At 36.7% G+C, this 21,424-nt stretch overlaps 1 protein-coding gene and 1 long non-coding RNA gene across 7 annotated transcripts in view; one reads left to right on the forward strand and one right to left on the reverse strand.

Annotated features, from left to right (window-relative positions):
* Positions 1 to 21,424, forward strand: part of TRMT11 (tRNA methyltransferase 11 homolog) — a 124,217-nt gene that overhangs the window by 38,448 nt on the left and 64,345 nt on the right. For 5 of the 6 annotated variants that reach the window (XM_055263198.2, XM_063621130.1, XM_063621145.1 and 2 more), the window contains exon 13: positions 18,975 to 19,545. In XM_055263198.2, the coding sequence (XP_055119173.1) occupies positions 18,975 to 19,106 (132 nt within the window). In that variant the 3' untranslated portion in view covers positions 19,107 to 19,545. Of the gene's footprint in view, positions 1 to 18,974; positions 19,546 to 21,424 lie in introns of those variants that run through there. The other variant, XR_010116592.1, reaches the window with a different exon arrangement.
* Positions 11,259 to 17,338, reverse strand: LOC129473131 (uncharacterized). Its single transcript, XR_008654213.1, has 3 exons — positions 16,991 to 17,338; positions 14,430 to 14,509; positions 11,259 to 11,385 (listed from the first exon to the last, which is right to left on the reverse strand). It is a non-coding gene; the product is annotated as an uncharacterized lncRNA (long non-coding RNA).

A 21,424-nucleotide genomic window follows, 5' to 3' on the forward strand; every position in this document is an offset into this window, starting at 1 on the left:
AAACAGTCATATTGAGGGTTAGGGCCTTAACATATGAATTTTAGGGTAGAACAGAATTCATTCCATTACACTAACCATTACCAATGTCCATCACATTGAATAAGAGGAGTCTGTTGTATGTTAGAGGATGCTTTTTTTTTTCTCTTCTCCTAGTCATTTACTTCTCATATATATGTTTGTCTTTTGGTATTTTAAAGGAAGTAAGGCATTTTGATAATTCAGATGGTAACATTACAGCTCTTAGAAATCATAGCATTTATTTATTTATTTATTTTTATTATTATACTTTAGGTATTAGGGTACATGTGCACAATGTGCAGGTTTGTTATGTACGTATCCATGTGCCATGTTGATTTCCTGCACCCATTAACTCGTCATTTAGCATTAGGTATATCTCCTAATGCTGTCCCTCCTCCCTCCCCCCACCCCACAACAGTCCCTGGAATGTGATGTTCCCCTTCCTGTGTCCATGAGTTCTCATTGTTCAATTCCCACCTATGAGTGAGAACATGAGGTGTTTGGTTTTTTGTCTTTGCGATAGTTTACTGAGAATGATGTTTTCTAGTTTCATCCATGTCCCTACAAAGGACACGAACTCATCATTTTTTATGGCTGCATAGTATTCCATGGTGTATATGTGCCACATTTTCTTAATCCAGTCTATCGTTGTTGGACATTTGGTTTGGTTCCAACTCTTTGCTATTGTGAATAGTGCCGCAATAAACATACGTGTGCATGTGTCTTTATAGCAGCATGATTTATAGTCCTTTGGGTATATACCCAGTAATAGGATGGCTGGTTCAAATGGTATTTCTAGTTCTAGATCTCTGAGGAATCGCCACACTGACTTCCACAATGGTTGAACTAGTTTACAGTCCCACCAACAGTGTAAAAGTATTCCTATTTCTCCCCATCCTCTCCAGCACCTGTTGTTTACTGATTTTTTTAATGATGGCCATTCTAGCTGGTGTGAGATGGTATCTCACTGTGGTTTTGATTTGCATTTCTCTGATGGCCAGTGATGATGAGCATTTCCTCATGTGTTTTTTGGCTGCATAAATGTCTTCTTTTGAGAAGTGTCTGTTCATGTCCTTTGCCCACTTTTTGATGGGGTTGTTTGTTTTTTTCTTGTAAATTTGTGAATTATTTGAGTTCATTGTAGATTCTGGATATTAGCCCTTTGTCAGATGAGTAGGTTGCAAAAATTTTCTCCCATTCTGTAGGTTGCCTGTTCACTCTGATGGTAGTTTCTTTTGCTATGCAGAAGCTCTTTAGTTTAATTAGATCCCATTTGTCAATTTTGTCTTTTGTTGCCATTGCTTTTGGTGTTTTAGACATGAAGTCCTTGCCCATGCCTATGTCCTGAATGGTATTGCCTAGGTTTTCTTGTAGGATTTTAATGGTTTTAGGTCTAACATTTAAGTCTTTAATCCATCTCGAATTAATTTTTGTATAAGGTGTAAGGAAGGGATCCAGTTTCAGCTTTCCACATATGGCTAGCCAGTTTTCCCAGCACCATTTATGAAATAGGGAATCCTTTCCCCATTTCTTGTTTTTGTCAGGTTTGTCAAAGATCAGATAGTTGTAGATATGCGGCATCATTTCTGAGGGCTCTGTTCTGTTCCATTGATCTGTGTCTCTGTTGTGGTACCAGTACCATGCTGTTTTGGTTACTGTAGCCTTGTAGTATAGTTTGAAGTCAGGTAGTGTGATGCCTCCAGCTTTATTCTTTTGGCTTAGAATTGACTTGGCGATGTGGGCTCTTTTTTGGTTCCATATGAACTTTAAAATAGTTTTTTCCAATTCTGTGAAGAAAGTCATTGGTAGCTTGATGGGGATGGCATTGAATCTATAAATTACCTTGGGCAGTATGGCCATTTTCATGATATTGATTCTTCCAACCCATGAGCATGGAATGTTCTTCCATTTGTTTGTATCCTCTTTTATTTCATTGAGCAGTGGTTTGTAGTTCTCCTTGAAGAGGTCCTTCACGTCCCTTGTAAGTTGGATTCCTAGGTATTTTATTCTCTTTGAAGCAATTGTGAATGGGAGTTCACTCATGATTTGGCTCTCTGTTTGTCTGTGATTGGTGTACAAGAATGCTTGTGATTTTTGTACATTAATTTTGTATCCTGAGACTTTGCTGAAGTTGCTAATCAGCTTAAGGAGATTTTGGGCTGAGACAATGGGGTTTTCTAGATATACAATCATGTCATCTGCAAACAGGGACAATTTGACTTCCTCTTTTCCTAATTGAATACCCTTTATTTCCTTCTCCTGCCTGATTGCCCTGGCCAGAACTTCCAGCACTATGTTGAATAGGAGTGGTGAGAGAGGGCATCCCTGTCTTGTGCCAGTTTTCAGAGGGAATGCTTCCAGTTTTTGCCCATTCAGTATGATATTGGCTGTGGGTTTGTCATAGATAGCTCTTATTATTTTGAGATACGTCCCATCAATACCTAATTTATTGAGAGTTTTTAGCATGAAGGGTTGTTGAATTTTGTCAAAGGCCTTTTCTGCATCTATTGAGATAATCACGTGGTTTTTGTCTTTGGTTCTGTTTATACGCTGGATTACATTTATTGATTTGCGTATGTTGAACCAGCCTTGCATCCCAGGGATGAAGCCCACTTGATTATGGTGGATAAGCTTTTTGATGTGCTGCTGGATTTGGTTTGCCAGTATTTTATTGAGGATTTTTGCATCAATGTTCATCAAGGATATTGGTCTGAAATTCTCTTTTTTGGTTATGTCTCTGCCAGGCTTTGGTATCAGGATGATGCTGGCTTCATAAAATGTGTTAGGGAGGATTCCCTCTTTTTCTATCGATTGGAATAGTTTCAGAAGGAATGGTACCAGTTCCTCCTTGTACCTCTGGTAGAATTCGGCTGTGAATCCATCAGGTCCTGGACTCTTTTTGGTTGGTAAGCTATTGATTATTGCCACAATTTCAGAACCTGTTATTGGTCTATTCAGAGATTCAACTTCTTCCTGGTTTAGTCTTGGGAGGGTGTATTTGTCGAGGAATTTATCCATTTCTTCTACATTTTGTAGTTTATTTGCATAGAGGTGTTTGTGGTATTCTCTGATGGTAGATTGTATTTCTGTGGGATCGGTGGTGAGATCCCCTTTTTCATTTTTTATTGCATCTATTTGATTCTTCTCTCTTTTCTTCTTTATTAGTCTTGCTAGTGGTCTATCAATTGTGTTGATCTTTTCAAAAAACCAGCTCCTGGATTCATTAATTTTTTGAAGGGTTTTTTGTGTCTCTATTTCCTTCAGTTCTGCTCTGATTGTAGTTATTTCTGGCCTTCTGCTAGCTTTTGAATGTGTTTACTCTTGCTTTTCTAGTTCTTTTGATTGTGCTGTTAGGGTGTCAATTTTGGATCTTTCCTGCTTTCTCTTGTGGGCATTTAGTGCTATAAATTTCCCTCTACACACTGCTTTGAACGTGTCCCAGAGATTCTGGTATGTTGTGTCTTTGTTCTCGTTGGTTTCAAAAAACATCTTTATTTCTGCCTTCATTTCATTATGTACCCAGTAGTCACTCAGGAGCAGGTTGTTCAGTTTCCATGTAGTTAAGCGGTTTTGAGTGAGTTTTTTAATCCTGAGTTCTAGTTTGATTGCACTGTGGTCTGAGAGACAGTTTGTTATAATTTCTGTTCTTTTACATTTGCTGAGGAGAGCTTTACTTCCAACTATGTGGTCAATTTTGGAATAGGTGTGGTGTGGTGCTGAAAAAAATGTATATTCTGTTGATTTGGGGTGGAGAGTTCTGTAGATGTCTATTAGGTCCACTTTGTGCAGAGCTGAGTTCAGTTCCTGGATATCCTTGTTAACTTTCTGTCTCGTTCATCTTTCTAATGTTGACAGTGGGGTGTTAAAATCTCCCATTATTATTTTGTGGGAGTTTAAGTCCCTTTGTAGGTCACTCAGGGTTTGCTTTATGAATCTGGGTGCTCCTGTGTTAGTTGCATATATATTTAGGATAGTTAGCTCTTCTTGTTGAATCGATCCCTTTACCATTATGTAATGGCCTTCTTTGTCTCTTTTGATCTTTGTTGGTTTAAAGTCTATTTTATCAGAGACTAGGATTGCAACCCCTGCCTTTTTTTGTTTTCCATTTGCTTGATAGATCTTCCTCCATCCCTTTGTTTTGAGTCTATGTGTGTCTCTGCACGTGAGATGGGTTTCCTGAATACAGCACACTGATGGGTCCTGACTCCTTATCCAGTTTGCCAGTCTGTGTCTTTTAATTGGAGCATTTAGCCCATTTACATTTAACGTTAATATTGTTATGTGTGAATCTGATCCTGTCATTATGATGTTAGTTGGTTATTTTGCTCGTTAGTTGATGGAGTTTCTTCCTAGCCTCGATGGTCTTTACAATTTGGCATGTTTTTGCAGTGGCTGGTACCGGTTGTTCCTTTCCATGTTTAGTGCTTCCTTCAGGAGCTCTTTTAGGGCAGGCCTGGTGGTGACAAAATCACTCAGCGTTTGCTTGTCTGTAAAGTATTTTATTTCTCCTTCACTTATGAAGCTTAGTTTGGCTGGATATGAAATTCTGGGTTGAAAATTCTTTTCTTTAGGAATGTTGAATATCGGCCCCCACTCTCTTCTGGCTTGTAGAGTTTCTGCCGAGAGATCAGCTGTTAGTCTGATGGGCTTCCCTTTGTGGGTAACCCAACCTTTCTCTCTGGCTGCCCTTAACATTTTTTCCTTCATTTCAACTTTGGTGAATCTGACAATTATGTGTCTTGGAGTTGCTCTTCTCGAGGAGTATCTTTGTGGCGTTCTCTGTATTTCCTGAATCTGAATGTTGGCCTGCCTGAAATCTTAGCATTTAATAGAATCATTTGAGTTAGTAATATAATAGTAACTAACATTTATGTGCCAGGCACACGAGTAATACGTGTAAAAAACAAACATTACCTGTAGATTTTGCAGTTTTAAGTTGTGATATTAGAAAGTAAAGTAAATGGCATTAGCATTCTTTATTGTGTGGCCTACATAAATAGTATTCTAAAGAATTAGGAGAACAAAGCTGTGGAGACTCTTTAATAATTCATGGAGCCATATAATAAATGAGCCATTCTATTTTAATGGAAAAATTTAAAAATTAAGATCCATTGTGGACTAATTTTTATACTTGCTTTCCACTGAGTTTTATTTGTTTAAGAAAGTCTAGTATTTTTTCCCAGATTTATAATATTTCCCTAAGCAAATTTATTTGAGACTTGAGGAAAACTGGGCTTTTGAGAATTTTTGTCCTATATTAAAATGATAAATGAGGGTACTCACCTTTGGTATTTTTAAACCTGTAAAGGCAATGCTCATTTTTGTCAGGTTTACTTTTTATCATTTTACTTTGTTCTTTTCCAATTGATTTAAAAAAAAACAAGGAAAAGCCTCAAACAATTTTTTGAAATGGTCTTCCCTATATAAGATCAAATTTAACTAGTGAATTTTTACTAGTATGATGTTTACTGTAACCGAAAATACTTTGTCATGTTAAATTAATCATGTTTGGTTTTTAATTAATTACTTCATTTCTACCTTTTGTTTGTGTGGAGAAGAATGTATATAATTGCAGCAAGAACTCAGTCCTTTGTAATGCAAGTGGTGACATAAAATTGTCAAACAGTTCTCACACACGTCTAACAAATTATTCTTGGGCTTGTTCAGCATTGTTGATTTTGACAATGGAAGACTGTTAGTTTTAGATTTTTACACTTTTGTATACTGTGTCTCTTCATTTTTGATTTGTCACTTGTTAGGTTTAACTTCAATATAACTTTTGGCCCACTTGGTATGCTGTTATAAAGTATTCTCCCTATCCCTCTTTTAAAAGTGTAAATGTAAGTTACAACAAAAATTGTCTAAGGAATATTGATATTTTATAAAATGTTGAAGTTTTAGATTATTGGTCATAGTTTTCAGACTTGCTTATGGCACATATGTAGTAAAGAAGAACATTCTTGACAACCGTATTAAAATTTTGAAATTGCCTGTTAAGGAGGGCCAGGTGTTTTGATTATTCCTTGTTGATATATTCTGAAAGCCAAGTGAATGATGAGTAACACTTTTATAACGCATTATTGTTTACAAAACTTCCCTATCCATTTGACTTTATTAATTTCTCCATTTTAGAAATGAGGAAGTGTAGCCTGGGACTATCCCATTTTGCTTAAATAGTAAGTGGCAGAGTTGAGACCAAAACTCCTCTTTGTACTTGAAATTCTGTGTCCTTTTTTCTACATCTTGCTGCCTGTCTACTGAAGCATATTTCTACCTTTAGAATGTGCCAAGATTAAAAGGTAAATATTCTTTTTATGTTTTATTTTTATTTATTTTTTTTGACATAGAGTCTCACTCTCTTGCCAGGCTGGAGTGCAGTGGCGTGATCTTGGCTTACTGCAACCTCCGCCTTCTGGATTCAAGCGATTCTCCCGCCTCAGCCTCCCGAGTAGCTGGGACTACAGGCGCGCAGCCACCATGCCCAGCTAATTTTTGTATTTTTAGTAGAGACGGGGTTTCACCATGTTGGCCTGGACGGTCTCGATTTCCTAACCTCGTGATCTGCCCGCCTCAGCCTCCCAAAGTGCTGGGATTACAGGCGCGAGCCATCGCTCCCGGCTCTAAAAGGCAAATTTTTTTTTTTTTTTTCGAGACGGAGTCTGGCCCTGTTGCCCAGGCTGGAGTGCAGTGTCGCGATCTCAGCTCACTGCAAGCTCCGCCTCCCGGGTTCACGCCATTCTCCTGCCTCAGCCTCCCGAGTAGCTGGGACTGCAGGTGCCCGCGACCACGCCCGGCTGATTTTTTTTTTTGTATTTTTAGTAGAGACGGGGTTTCACCGTGTTAGCCAGGATGGTCTCGATCTCCTGACCTCGTGATCCACCCACCTCGACCTCCCAAAGTGCTGGGATTACAGGCGTGAGCCACCGCGTCCGGCCGGTAAATATTCTTGAGTGACGTATTACTAGGTTTTTTTTAAAGATAGTCTTTCCTTGTCCTGCTGTATAGCTAGTGTTATTTTTGGGGCCATGGTAGAATGTGGTTTTTTGGGTTTTTTTTTTTTTTTTTTTTTGAGACGGAGTTTCGCTCTGTTGCCCAGGCTGGAGTGCAGTGGCGCAATCTCAGCGCACTGCAAGCTCCGCCTCCCAGGTTCACGCCATTCTCCTGCCTCAGCCTCCCAAGTAGCTGGGACTACAGGCGCCTGCCACCCCGCCCAGCTAATTTCATTTTTGTATTTTTAGTAGAGACGGGGTTTCACCCTGTTAGCCAGGATGGTCTCGATTTCCTGACCTCGTGATCCGCCAGTCTCGGCCTCCCAAAGTGCTGGGATTACAGGCATGAGCCACCACGCCCGGCGGTTTGTTTTACTAGATCTTGCTGTCCCGCTTAACACAACATGTAGTTGATGCTGCTATATGTGGTTGTAGTCACAGTGGTTACTTCTATAAGACATTTTTCTTATATGAAATGTATAGGATAAAAGGCTGATCTCCAGAGTTGTCCACAACAGACTGAGGTATAATAGTTACGTTTTCAATGATGGTCACCTGAAACAATTCTCTCTCAACCTTCTCCATAGAATCTACTTGAACAGATGAAAAGAGTACCCAGGGTAGCCTTTTCAAGATTTCCTTGAAATCTGCTTAAAAAATTCATGCAACTTTTATAGTCTACTCTATAATAGATACATGATTAAAAATAAAAAGTTATTTTAAATTACTATTACATTAAGTGGGCCATCATGTGCCCTATTTATTTTGTGGTTTATTTACCTGACACGCTACCTTATATTCCTAGTGGTTTGAGAAGTTTTGAAGTATGGGTACGTTTAATTCAAGATATTATATGGCTATTAATTTAGACTAAAGTTATAATGTATAAATCAGTTGTCTTTTTTTTATAGCTACATCATAAGTTTAGATTATTTAAAAGAGGAATACTGGAAGGTCACAGTGGCAGTTGATGATAGTTTATGTAATTTTTTATTTTGGATTGAATGAAAGAGTCCAGTAACATGAAGCTGATGAATGCATTAATCAGAGTGGAGTGTGGCCAAAACTGAGGGTTTTAACTAAAGGACTGAAAGATTTTGAAGCCATGAAGGACAAAAGAACTATTAACTTTATAACAGTATTTTTTAAAACAAAGGAGATAATAGACACTGAGGTCACTTCAGAAAATGACCTATAGATGGCTTGAAGTGGAAGAAATTAGTCTTTATGATAAATAGTTTACATATTAGAATGATAGTAGTGTTGCTGATCATAAACTGTGGTGTTTTGCTGGCCTAATGCTGATGCCTGTTTCCATTAGACATTATCCTTTCTCAGGATTAATGTTGTTAGTTGTGTTTTTCTTTCACAGCTATTTGAATTAAAGTGAGTCTCTTCTGATTGACTTTTCTTTCTGAAATATATTGTGATTTTTGCCTGTCTCTTCCCCAAACTGTGGGTTCCCTTTTGATTAGAAGTATAAAAGATTAGAGATTAGGTATGAAGCATTTAAAACAAAGGGTAAGATAGATACAGGTAATAACCTCATTTATTGGTGAGAAAAACAAGGCATGGTGACACTAAAGACATATTGGACATAAACTCATTCTAGGTCTTCATACAATCCAATATTTATCACCATCAAAGTTCATGTGTGTATCTGAGAGAAAGAGAGAGTCTTTTTAAAAATTATTTTGCATAGCGAGTCAGAAGGAAACCAGTTTGCATTATTTATAAATTATGACTTAACTTGAGGTACTTAAAAAAGACTCGGAGAAGCAGACAGCAGCCTGGTGACGCTGCATATCATGCTGCCTGAATTCAGTTTTCAGGTTCATTTGGTCCACTTAGTTCCAAATGAATTTTTCTTTTGCTGTTGGTGGTACTTTTTCTTGAGTTTACATCATGGAGGATCATTTTTCTTTTATACTTAGGCAAATAAAATGATTTTGTCAAACGGGATTTTTTAAGTTAATGCTATCATAATAGTTTTAAACTATTGTTTTTGATAAGCCATGAAAAAGCAAAACTCTCTTCCCCACTAGCTCCAGGAAAGCAGGCATTTAAGATATCTGGATCCTGCATCTTATGGTTCTGTTTAGAAAGAACTATTTTATTTGCAGAAATAAGCAGTTCTCTGAAGCCTGAGAGAACATATGTCTTTATGGTTCCAGCATGTTTTTAAGCTATGCCAGTAAAACAATTTTTAAAGTACTAATGTTATAAGAATCTTAGGCATAGGTCAGTTGAAAATATAAATATAACTCAGGGATTCCAAGGTATGAATGATTTAGAGAAATGGGAAGTTTCTATGTGGAATCAACATAATCCTTTGGAGCTTCTTTTATAATTCTTGCATGAGTGACAGATTTTCTTCATTGTATAATTTTGTATTTTTCTTATTTGTCATATGCTTATTTAACTTAGAATTATCTTTCTGGTGTTTTTCAAATTCACGTGTAAACTTATGTCCTCTTTCCACTTTATGATCTTCTAAGAATCTAACTCTGAGATTTTTAATGTGTATTTTTTACATAAGACATAAATGTACAATTTAGTAATTATAAAGTGAACATACATGTACCTGCCACCAAGGTCAAGGTTATAGAGTGATGCATCACTCCAGAAGATCCCCCCTTTTGTGGCCATTGTTGATCATAAATACCTCCTCCTGCAATGTAACTACTATTCTGACTGTTATGGTAATCATTATCTTGCTTTTCTTTTGTAATATTACCACTATTGAATTCATCCCTAAGCAATATAGGTTTGCCTGGTTTTGATCTTTGTATAAATGCATATTCCTTTTTATTAATTTTTATTTTAATGGATTATGGAAATTTAAAAAACTCACCTAGGAGAGGAATAGTCTCTACATTAAAGTGAGAGCATATATATGTGCATGCCTGCACATGTTTTGGTCTGCTACTCATTTATTGCTACTCAAGAAAGTGTTAAACAAGATTTTTAGTTTTAATGAAATATTAGATACAGTAACTAATAAGTGGTCATTAAATGTTTAGTGTGTTGACTTTGTATTCTTTTATCATTTGAGATAAAGTTTTGACTTTTATAAAGTATAGATTCTAGTAGATAGCATATAGAAAGTGTTAATACTTCTATGTTGTCATGATAAGGACTAATATCCCCAATGTTTTTTTATAATTATTAAGAAATTACGTGTTGAGTGCCAGATGTCAAAGTTTAATCGTCGTCACTCATTTTGAGCACTCTAGATATGAAGATTTTAATACGTATTAAAATACTTTCATAGATTTTAGGTAACTTACTATCATGTAGTGAAATTTTTAAAAAGTATAGATTGTATGTAAATACCTAATTCAAGGATGAAGGTTTCCAATGGTACCTTGTTCTCATTAAGAATAATGCTAGAGGTTTCTCTTAATAGTATTGGATGCCAGACTTTTGACCTGCTTGTCCTTGGTTTGGAAATGGCCTAGTGCTGTTTATAGTTGTATAACTTTAGCACAAGTGGTTTCTATAGCTACTGTCCAGTACCAGATGTAAAACAGTGGGAAGCTTTGATAAGGAGAGCAGGATTTTTAAACAAAAGCCGGACATGGGTAATTACCCTGAAGCTGAACTGAGCCCCATTATATTCAGCACTGTCATTTATATTTCATTTCACTCTCTGCTGATTACAAGAAAATAAACCGACCCATTGTTTTTCTCTTCCATCTCTTTGCCTTCTTCCTCACACCGTACTTAAGAATGTGTATCATAGCTTTAATCGGTTCCATGAATCTAAAAAACTTTTCCCCACAAAATTAAATGAACACTTCTAGTTTGGTGGCTTTCACTATGGTGACAGCATCACTGGTTTTCACTTATCATAGAATAAATTTCATAAGCCATTTGTATTCAAGCGTTTGCAATGAAACTGCTGTTTTGTATAAACTACTGTCACTTTGAGACTATAAATGACTTAAGGTTAATACTAGTGAGGTAGAAGAAATCATTATCTCATTATCAGGAACTGTCAGTGAGTAAAAGGACAGCTTAAACCTGACCTACAATTAAAATAGAAGCCATTTGGTTTTCTGCTGAATGACTGTAGAGCTCTGCAACTTCATCCTCTAGAAAGTGGAAATATCTTATTTTTAAAGAATAGTGATTTTATAAATTGATGATCATCGTTAGATATTTTCACTGAAGTTTCAGGAATTCTATTAAATTACCTCTTGGAATGAAGGGACACCAGGAGAGAATTTTGACTTTATCATTATATTGATCGGGAGTGGTGCAGGAGATGAGACTTTACACTGAAGCAAGTAGGAGCCGGTTTGTAGTAGAGGATGGGCATGGTGGTTGGGGCAAGGAGGTTGACGAAATTCATATCTGATAACTGCTGTTTGCTCTGTAAAGAAGGATGCAAGTTTTTTTGTTTTTGTTTTTGCTGAGAGTAAATAAGCAGATACTAATGTAAGAATTGAGGACAGGTGAACTTTTAGAAAAGGTACTATGAGAAATAGGAAAAAAGCCATTTACTTAACAATTTTTACATTCATATACTTTTCCTGTTTTTGTATACTTTATTTCTCTTACTTAATTACCTGTTCCTTGAGAGGAAGGCCATAGTTTTCATCACGCAACATGTGTTTATGGGACCATTCGTGTCAGGTGTTGGGGCTGAACAGACTAAGGCTTCTTATCCTTAGAAAACTTGCACATCAGGAGAAATGGCCATTCAAACCATATTCCAACATAGCACCTTGTGTTCTGTAGTGATCTATGAGAGGTGTTGTGTGAACATAGGAAAGCACCTACCTAAGGAGATGGTGCTTGAGGCAAGAGAGGTGGGGAATTTGGTTGGAAAGCCAAAAATTTAAGCAAGATACAGAAGCATGAGAGGCATTGTGGTACATGCGGGGAACCCTGGACTTCAGTGTAGCTGGAAATACTGAGCAGTGGGGGAGGAACAGCTGGAGATGACCTGGAAGACTAAAGAGAGGGAAGCCCAGTGTTGAGGGACCTTACCTACCGAACAGTTTCAAGTTTATCCTGTTGGTAAAAGGGCAAGCCCATGGGGGATGTTTGGAGAGTGGCAGAAGCTCTGTGTTCTGTGAAGGTCCTCCTAGCTTCACTATGTTAGTGAATTTGAGCTGTGGAAAGTTAGCTGTGATACCACTGAGGAGGCTCCTGGAATAGTCAGGCAAAGATGATGAGGCTATAAACCAAGGAAGCTAGAATAGAGATTGTAGAGGACTTGGTGGAATTGAGAATTTTGGGGGGAGGTAGATGTGGCAGGACTCGGTGACTAATTGGATAATTGGGGTGAGGGAGATGAGCTAAGGGTGATGTTTCAGAAATCTGGCTTGGGACAACTGAGCGGATGATTGTTTTCTTGTATATGTTTTTACTCCCCACCCCATTCCCAGGACCACGGGGCAGTACTGCTTTCTTAGGCTGCTGTAATAATCTTCTACTGATTTCTCTGCTTCTGCAGTTTCTCCCTCCATTCCATGCCCTACATGGTGGCCAGAGTATCTTTCAGAATATAAATAGATAAGGAAACTTCTCTGCTTAAATCTCATCAATGGCTTTCTGCAGAATTTAGAATAAAATTCAGAATCCTTTACATAACCTTTATGTCAGCCTGATCTACTTCTGGCCTGTCCAGTCTCATCTTGTGCCACCTTCCCTTTTGCTTACCAGTTGTTACCCACCCTGGTCGTCGTCTTTCAGGTCCCAGAATGGATTTACCTCCTTTTAGTCTCAGAGTCTTCTCACACACACTGTGTTTCCTCTTCCTAGGTCTCAGATAAATGTCACTTCCTTAGAGAAGCTTTTCTTGTCCTTTCCCTTCACCCCATCTGAATAGGTGTTTCCTTCTATTCTTCCTGTATTCTTTTCTTCCCAGTGTTTAATCACAGTTTGTAAATATATGTCTGGATGTACATTGTTTAATGTCTGTCTCTCCCACCACTATACAAGCTCTGTGAATTCACAGACCTTGACTCTTTTGCTCACCATGCAATAAATATTTATGGAAAGAATACTAACTTTTAAGTGATTACTCTAGGCCGTTCTAGAATAAAAACAATCATATCAGTGGTATTTAAATCATCCATTTGAAGGAAGAGTAGGAACAGATAGTTATGGCTAGCCAAAAGTTTTCTGTTTGAAAATACATTGAATTTTATCATTACCCTGTTATTACTCTTCAAAAATCAGTGGGACAAAAACATTTTAATCCTATGATCCCTAGGCCTCATTTCTCATGAGAAGCAAACCAATAAAGCAGCTGAATTGACGTATTATGGAAAATTATAACACCTTCCCTTTATTTAAAAAGGAGGTGATAAAAGAGAATAGCAAATTCTGGGAGAAGGCAGTAATTAGGAGGATAGTTTTATCTAAGTGGAATTCTCAATGAAGAATCTTTTGTATGTTGGAAGTCTGAGCAGTTTATGATGGTCAGTTCGAGAAACCTTTTTTTATGTATGTATTCTTACAGTATAATCCAGAGGGTCATGAGTTGCATTTAAAGCAGCAGTTTCAAATGTGACTACAGAACATATAGCTTGATTTATTTTCTTGAGAATGAATTCCGCATTAGATTAAAATTTATTATAAGTGGCTGAAATACTTTTAGCATCTTTTTTGGTTCTTTTTAATGCTGTATTTTTGATATATAGTTGTAAACATAAAGATTGACTTGAATAAGGTCAAGTTTATATACTTTTTCTTTCTTGTTCTAGAGAGTAATTTGGAATTTTAGGTTGGACACTGAGACAGTGTTACACGTTAGAATCGATGAGGTGAATATGTAGTTGTCTATTTCTCCATCATTATTTAAAAATGAAATGGTGTGAATAAAGGCTAACATTCCCTGAGGAAAAGGCCAGCCTGGTCATGTTGGGACTGTGGGACTCTAGATGTTTACAGCAATCCGGGACTCACAAACAGCTAACAAGACAGGGTGCCCCTGGCAGATGCATGGTCCGCTGTGCTGTAAGCTATTTCAGTTCACATCAGAAAGTACTCTAAAGGATTGCTATGCTACAGCCAGCAGAGGGTAGTGTACACATAAAAGTAAACTACCAATTTGTAAGCCTTCCTTTGGTTTCTTTGGCAAGTGTGTTAAAATTCCTCGAGTGGTTTATGTTTAGAATTAGCAGTACTGATAGGACAGGAAATTGGCTGGGTGGGAGAGTGGTTAAAGAAGTCCTGCCTAAAAGTTTAGATCTGAAATATGTGCTACCATAATGTTGCTGTTCAGTGAGGAATGTCCTCTAAATGTCAAACTCTATTTTGAATGACCCACTAATCCTCCATGTGGGAAATTAACTCTTTAGCCATTGTTTTGATGTAATTTCTACTAAAAAAAAGAGAATCATAATGGGAAAAACATGAGTTTTGAGGTCTGATTTAGGCTACAATTCTGGCAATGCTACTTACCAGCTGTGTGATTTGTGGTAGATTATTTAAACTCTTTAGCCCCCTTGTGTCCCTATCTGTAAAATTTAGATGATACTCTTCTGCAAAAAGATACAGAAAATTAAATAATTATGTAATAACACATAGTTGGTAGGAAATATATCTTCCTTTCTTGAATCATAACTTGTATATTTCTTATAATGTTTACAATTGCTGATTGTCTTAAAAGGATAAATGATAGGGCTGAATGCTGTATATCTTCCTTACGTAGCCATTTATGGCTAGCACAAATTTACCTACAGAAACTCTTCTGATTATAAAAAATGATAATAGTATAGTCAATAGTCTTAATATTTTATTCATGTCATCTTAATTACTACCAATGGTTAAGAAATTTGGAAAGTGTAGTGTTTTTATCACCATAGTCTTCTCTCTTGCCATTTCCTAATTCTTGTGTGTTTTTATTTTTCCATCAAATAGGTTTTGCATACTAAACATTGGCAGAACTCAGGTTTTATGATACGTAGATGATATCACAATAAATAGTGGTAGACAGATTTAGAAATGCTAGCGAAACCAAAAGTCAAACACTGGGATGAGCTTGAGTTAATGGGGGAGATCAAAGATTGTGTTTGCTGAGGATACTCTTCTCCTTCTAAGTAAGCACTTTGGCCTTTGAGATACTGTGCTGAAAAAAAAAAAAAAAAAAAAAACTTGTAGATATTCCTGGTTGAGATGCGCAGGGAATGTGAATAGAGAAGAGTCATGAAAAGGTGATGAAAAATATGTAGAGTTGAATATCATCATCTCAGATGTAAGCCCTGGCAAACTAAACCAAAGATAGGATGAAAGAGAGGTAGAGAGAAAAGAGAAAACAAAAAATGAGTTTGCCATTTTTTTTAGCATTAAGGTAATATAAGTTCTGAATGCTGCATAGAGTATAGTATATTTCGTATGGTCTGGGTGTATTTTAAATGTGCATCGTTCATAGATATGTGGTATTTATATGTATGATTATATGTGATATGTGTTGGACCATAGACATACTGAGTGTTTCTTGAGAAACATTTTATGAACTATGGTCTTTCCACTTAAGTGAAAATAGTAGCCAAAGTCCTTGGAATGTCTTACTCGAAGCAGGACTCGTGCTGCTAGATAATAGACTGGCGCCTGCCAGATCTCTGGCTGCGTAAGGGATTTGGAGCTTTTGGGTTTTCCAGAGTTTCTGTTATAAATGATAGATGTTGTGTTTTGCAATCAGGAGTCATTTGGTCTTCTAGAAAGGGGAATTTTAGCACAGAACCCAAACGTACACTTCACACTGATTCTGCTCTACTACCTGGGAAATAAGAAAATAGGATTTTCCTCCCAGGAGTTGCATTTCTAGGGTTAATGATCTTTCCCAACTTCTCCAGTAGCATGTATGTCTTTGCCACCATGTCCCCATAGCACTGAGTAGAACACATGGTCGGTTAAGGGCTTATTTTACCTTTATTCTGAGAGGTCTAAACTATTACAGTAAAGAATGTCTTAAGTAGTGAATGTTTTCTCAATAATCGTTAGCATACATTTTAATCATTACTTTTAGATTTTTCAGGCTTTTGCTGTTCGTTCCCAGTCTCTGACTCTAATCTTTATATTCTCTGATTTTATTACCAACAGTTGCCCTATTTCTATTCCTCTGGTCAAAGATAAACTATATTATTAATCCCTTCCTTTGGTCCATGGAGGAAGCCCATCTTCCACTGTGCTTGGGGCTTTGTCTTCTGCCTCCCTCTTGTGAGCTGCATAACCACAGCTTAGGTCAGCTAGGCAAGCTAGTAACTGAGCCTGGGTCAGTTTGCTGGAATCACGCTTCTGTCCTACCTTAGCCTCCTTACTACTGCAGTTCTAGAATATTCCATGAAGTAATCCACAGGCAGTTTGAGGGGGAGGTGATCTTGCATGGCCTAGAGGGGCCATGAGGAGAGTAGTGGACATGAGGGCAGAGCTAGAAGACCTGACTGCATTCTGATTCCCCTTGTACAGAGGAAAGTGAGATGTAATTCTGCAAAGTGATAGGTAATTGAATGTAAGTCCCAAATATCAAGGGAAAGCCTGAGAATTATGGAAAATTTGAACTTATTTAGATTTTAGCCAAGCGGTTGGCATATTAAATTTGCATTTTAATAAATTAGGTTTGGTCTCAGTATGGAGAATACACTAGAGAAGGAACCACTGGAGGCAAGGCAGCTGGCCATTTAGGGAAAAGAGGCGAGGATGAGGGAGGCCTAGATTAAATATTGGAGTTATGAGTGGAGAGAAGTGGATTTGAGATGTTTAGGATATACGAGCCAAGATTTTAGGACTGACCAAATCTGAGAAGAGGGATTTGACCCAGGTTTCTGATTTTGATGACTGGATGGGGAACGATGCCAAGAATTGTGAGGATCAACATAGTAGCTGAAAAGATGACAGCATCTGGACATAGCTTTAAAATAAAAACCGAAGAAAAACATTCTGCCAGGATTAAGCTAACACAGCTCAGGAAGTGGTCAAGTTTTCTAATGATCTTACTGACATAAGGACAGAATTTCGAATACCTGGAGGAGTAGTTGATGGACTTCAGTCAGACTTTTGATGAAAGTTGAAGTAGTTGACGTTAAATGGTGGAACATTGTTCTTTGTTGCCGTTGTCCTGGCACAGTCCTGATATGTGGACCAGACTTGAGTCCACCTGTGGAGTCACCTGTTCTTTCAGGGTTTTGTTATCCTTCAGCTTCCCTGTGGCTCTTATACCTCCTTTTGATATGAAAAGTCTGTGCCATTGAAATATGTCCTTAGTTAATAGGCCTTCATTAGTAAGACCTTTCATCCAGTTCTACTTCTTTCTTGGTGGGCAGTTCAGCTGTCATGGCCTTAGTCCATCACCTATATTCTTAGCGCTCCTCCTGCTTCTTGAGTTGGGGAAAAAGATAGCTGTTTTGGAGAAAACCTCATTACGTTGTAATTAAGGGTGCAGTCTTTAGAGTCAAACGGATCTGTGTTCAAAGCCTAGCTCTGCCACTTACCAGGTGTATTATCTTGGGCCTGTACTCTTAAATAATTCCTCATCTGTAAAATGGTACTAACCGTTTACTTATTTCTTAGAGCTGACAAGTTTTATTAGGTAGTACATATAAAGCATTTAGTATTGTTTTTGGTCCATACAAAATACCCAGCAAATGTTACCTTTCATTTGGTATCTTTAGTTGTATACCGACACGTTGACTCTCTAAAATTTGTCTTTTTGGGGATTGTATATATTAATAGATATTTTATTAATAATTTAAAAATAATAGATAATTTATTAATTAATAATTAATAAAGTTATTAATAGTAACCTTTGACATGTTTTCATATGTTTGCAGGAATTTGGAACTGGAATATACTTGGGTGCCATAAAATTTCAGTAGCTACCTATTTCTCTGATGAATCAGGAAATCTGGGCATGTTTAATTTTTAATAATCTGGGTTTTTGGTGTGATTTTAAAAATATATATGGCAAAAATAGTTTCTGAATAAACAAATGTGCCAACATTATTTTGGCTAAATGTGGATTTTTATTAATGTTAGGTATGATGGAAAAATGAAGGTACTCATTTTATACAGGCAAAAATATTTTTGCAAAAATGAAAAAATATTTTGAGGATTGTTATATTCCAGATATATTTTTATATTTTTAGCTACCATTTTGATACTGAAATCTGGATAAAAAATTAGGCTTCATGTTTTCCATTTAAGTCTCCATACCTGTCCTCAAAAATCGCATTAATCCAGGTGTAATTGAATATGAATTTATAGAAGCACATGGGAAATGAGATTTTATGTCTAATTAGATATTTTTCACAGTTGGATGAGAAGCCAGTGTTTCAGTGTTTCCTGCCAGGAACCTCAATTTTCTAAGCCAAAATATGTTTGACATTAACCCAGGTTGCTATTACCATTAGATGTCAGTCTGAGCAGTAGTCCTTACTTGTCTGTGAAGTCTACAAGTGTGGAAATCTCTTGTTTAGCCTGTATCTTCATCTACTATGTTCACTTAAAGTTTCCACGAATTGTTTATTTCATTAACTGAATATAGAAATACCTCCAGACAATTTTGTGTGTCTTTATGACCTCACACAAATGCATTATTTTGTTGGTTCACACCTTTTTCTTGAGTAGAAGCTTCCTTGTTTAGTACTTTTTATCCATAGGCACAGATGACTTCAGTATGTGCTGAACTGGGAATCAGAAGAAAGTTATAACCTTGACTCTGTTACCTGGAACCACTCTTTGCCCTGAGGCAAAAAAAAAAAAAAAAAGAAATTTGTCCTCTGTACAGAGGACTTTTGTGAGGCTTTAATGAGGTAAATGAAAACACTTTGGATATCCAAGCATGATAAGGATGTAAAGTGATGGTATATTTCTAATTCAGGTAGTGAAGGAAGATAAATATGCACTAGGGAGTGAGATTTTGCTTAAGATTTTTGCTTAAGGTAAACAACTGCTTTGGTATGAGCTAACTAAAATAATTTTTACGTTTTGTATTTTCCAACCAAACAGAATCGGGACCAGTATTCACATCTGCTAAGTGATCATTTTCTGCCATACCAAGGTCATAATTCCTTCCGTGAGAAATATTTTAGTGGGGTAACAAAAAGAATTGCCAAGGAAGAAAAATCCACCCAGGAATGAAAATTAAGATTTTGACAATGAAGAAAGAATAAGAATTGATTTAAAAAGACATCTGGATGTGAACTTTCATGTATGATCCAGAAAATAGGTACGGTTTTAAAATATTTTATATAGAAAAGCTACAAAGTAAATTGAGCAATGCTTTTAAAGTTATCTTTGTTTTATAGACTTTTTTGTTGTATGTATTACAGTCTTTATAATCTTATTTAATGTATATTTGTACTTTCAAGTACTGATGGAGATAGACTCAAAACAGTTATTTTTTTACAATTCATCTACAAAGGGAATTAATATTGTTGACTTTTAAAACATCTGCTGGATATATTATAAGCAATTAATAGTAGTGACGAATTTACTGATTTGGTAGATATGTTTATTTGGTTTTTGATTGTCATCGATTTACATTGCCACTAATAAACCATATTGAGGATTTCTAAAATTGTGTCATATCTAGGTGTCTTCAGGGGGGATGTGATGAGGGAAATAAATTTTTATTTAGAAATTCCAGACAAGGAAGTAATAACAATGCTAATAGTGATGATAAGAAAGGCTAAGACCTGACAACCTAAAAAGATTCCAAACTCCTTAAGGCCTGTCTACATTTGAAGCTCTTTTGTACCTTGGATTTGCTCCTGCATTCCTAACTGTTGACTGTTGGTCAAGTTAACTACCCACAATTTTTGGTTTAGAAAGTAACTGATAGTTAAAAGCAGTAACAGCAACACAAATGCTTGATGGTTCCCTAATGGTATTAAGCCTAATCAGTGCCCTTTGAAATAGAAGCTATATTTTTCTTGAAGGAGAAACTTTGCTGAGTCCACATTGTGTCCATCATGAAAATATCTTGCTTGAAAACCACTATACCCATGAATTCAGGATGCTAATAGCTTTCTTGCCTTTGGTGGTCAAATGTACCTCAGCAGGGTGGCAGTAAACGGATCCTCTCTCTCTAACCAGAGCCTATATTATTTATTATTATTATTATTTTGGTGTTACTGCTGACTTTTATGGACTCAGAGTATTAATGTGCACAGCTTAGGACCTCTAAAAGTCTAGTGCTGCCCAAGCAAAGAGACATTAGGCTATCTGCTTTGGTCTCTGTCCTTTTCTTGTCTTATAGTTCAGGATTTCAGCAGCAGATCTCAAACATTTCACTGATTATTTTGTTTGGGTTTCTGGATGTGATTTGTGGTACACTGGGGGGAAATCTTAAAGTATTCAAAGATGATTTATTTTCAGTTTTTCTGTTATAAACCATCTTATTTAAAATGTTTCGAGGTTATATGGGAGGTGAGTTTGAAACTTTGTCACTGACTCAATTTGGAATATGAAATTTTAGCTTAGCCCCTTTTTTGGGTGGTCACAAAAATTAGTCCAAATAGTTCTGGAAAGTTGGAATATTAATTTTAGTCACATTATCCTTAAAAATTATCCAACACTTAAAAAATATTTGAAATTATTTGTTATTACTACTAATTGAGGTCTTCTAAACTATAATTCCTATTATGAGGCTTATTTTCATATTAATCAGGAAGTTCAGTTTCCCATTCCTGAAATGTCACTAGGCTCAGAGTATAATTTGTTTAATTGGTACTCATAAGTAAAAAAGAAACCTGATTACTTCCAAACTATTTTGGTTTTAGAGCATAGGTCTCAAGCCCTCTTATTTTAATGACAGAATTTTATTTTTTGGCGTTAGGATCTTATTACTTTCGGCGTAAGTTACAGCAGATCATTTCCAGGATTGCTCTGGTTTTCTGTTACCACTGTATTCCTCATGTGCTTACAGCAACAATATCACCTAGCAAATTGCCTGCATTTCAGAAAGTCCTGTAGTTTGGATTTACAGTATAATCTGTGAAGGAATTCTAGGTGGTCTGTGGACTGGCCTATTTTAATGTTTATAATATGACAAAATGTGTAATTTTGTTTCTGGCATATATTAAATATCCATAAACTCCAGACGGTTACCTTGGTGGTGTTCCTCAGAGGTGTCTCCTTCCTGTCTATTCTGGTGAGTACTTTTTGCTGTGATAGCTGGGAGGGAATAGTGGAGTAGGTGGTCTTTGTGTTTAGCCAAAGTGGCCAGCAGATTTTGAAAAGTTTAAAATCTGCTACAGTTTTCTCAGCCACTTCCTGCCCAGGGTGACCCAGCTTTGGGCCAGCTTGCCACTGACTTCCTGGTGACTAACTCTTTAAATACAAGGATTGAGCAATAAAACATTTTCAAACTGTTTAAGCTCTGGGAGGTAAGTCAGTATTGCCACTATTTCCTTGTTGAGAAAACTCAGTCAAATATTGAGATTCCCTACATATTT

Source organism: Symphalangus syndactylus, chromosome 2, assembly GCF_028878055.3.
Source record: "Symphalangus syndactylus isolate Jambi chromosome 2, NHGRI_mSymSyn1-v2.1_pri, whole genome shotgun sequence".
Classification (NCBI taxonomy): domain Eukaryota; kingdom Metazoa; phylum Chordata; class Mammalia; order Primates; family Hylobatidae; genus Symphalangus; species Symphalangus syndactylus.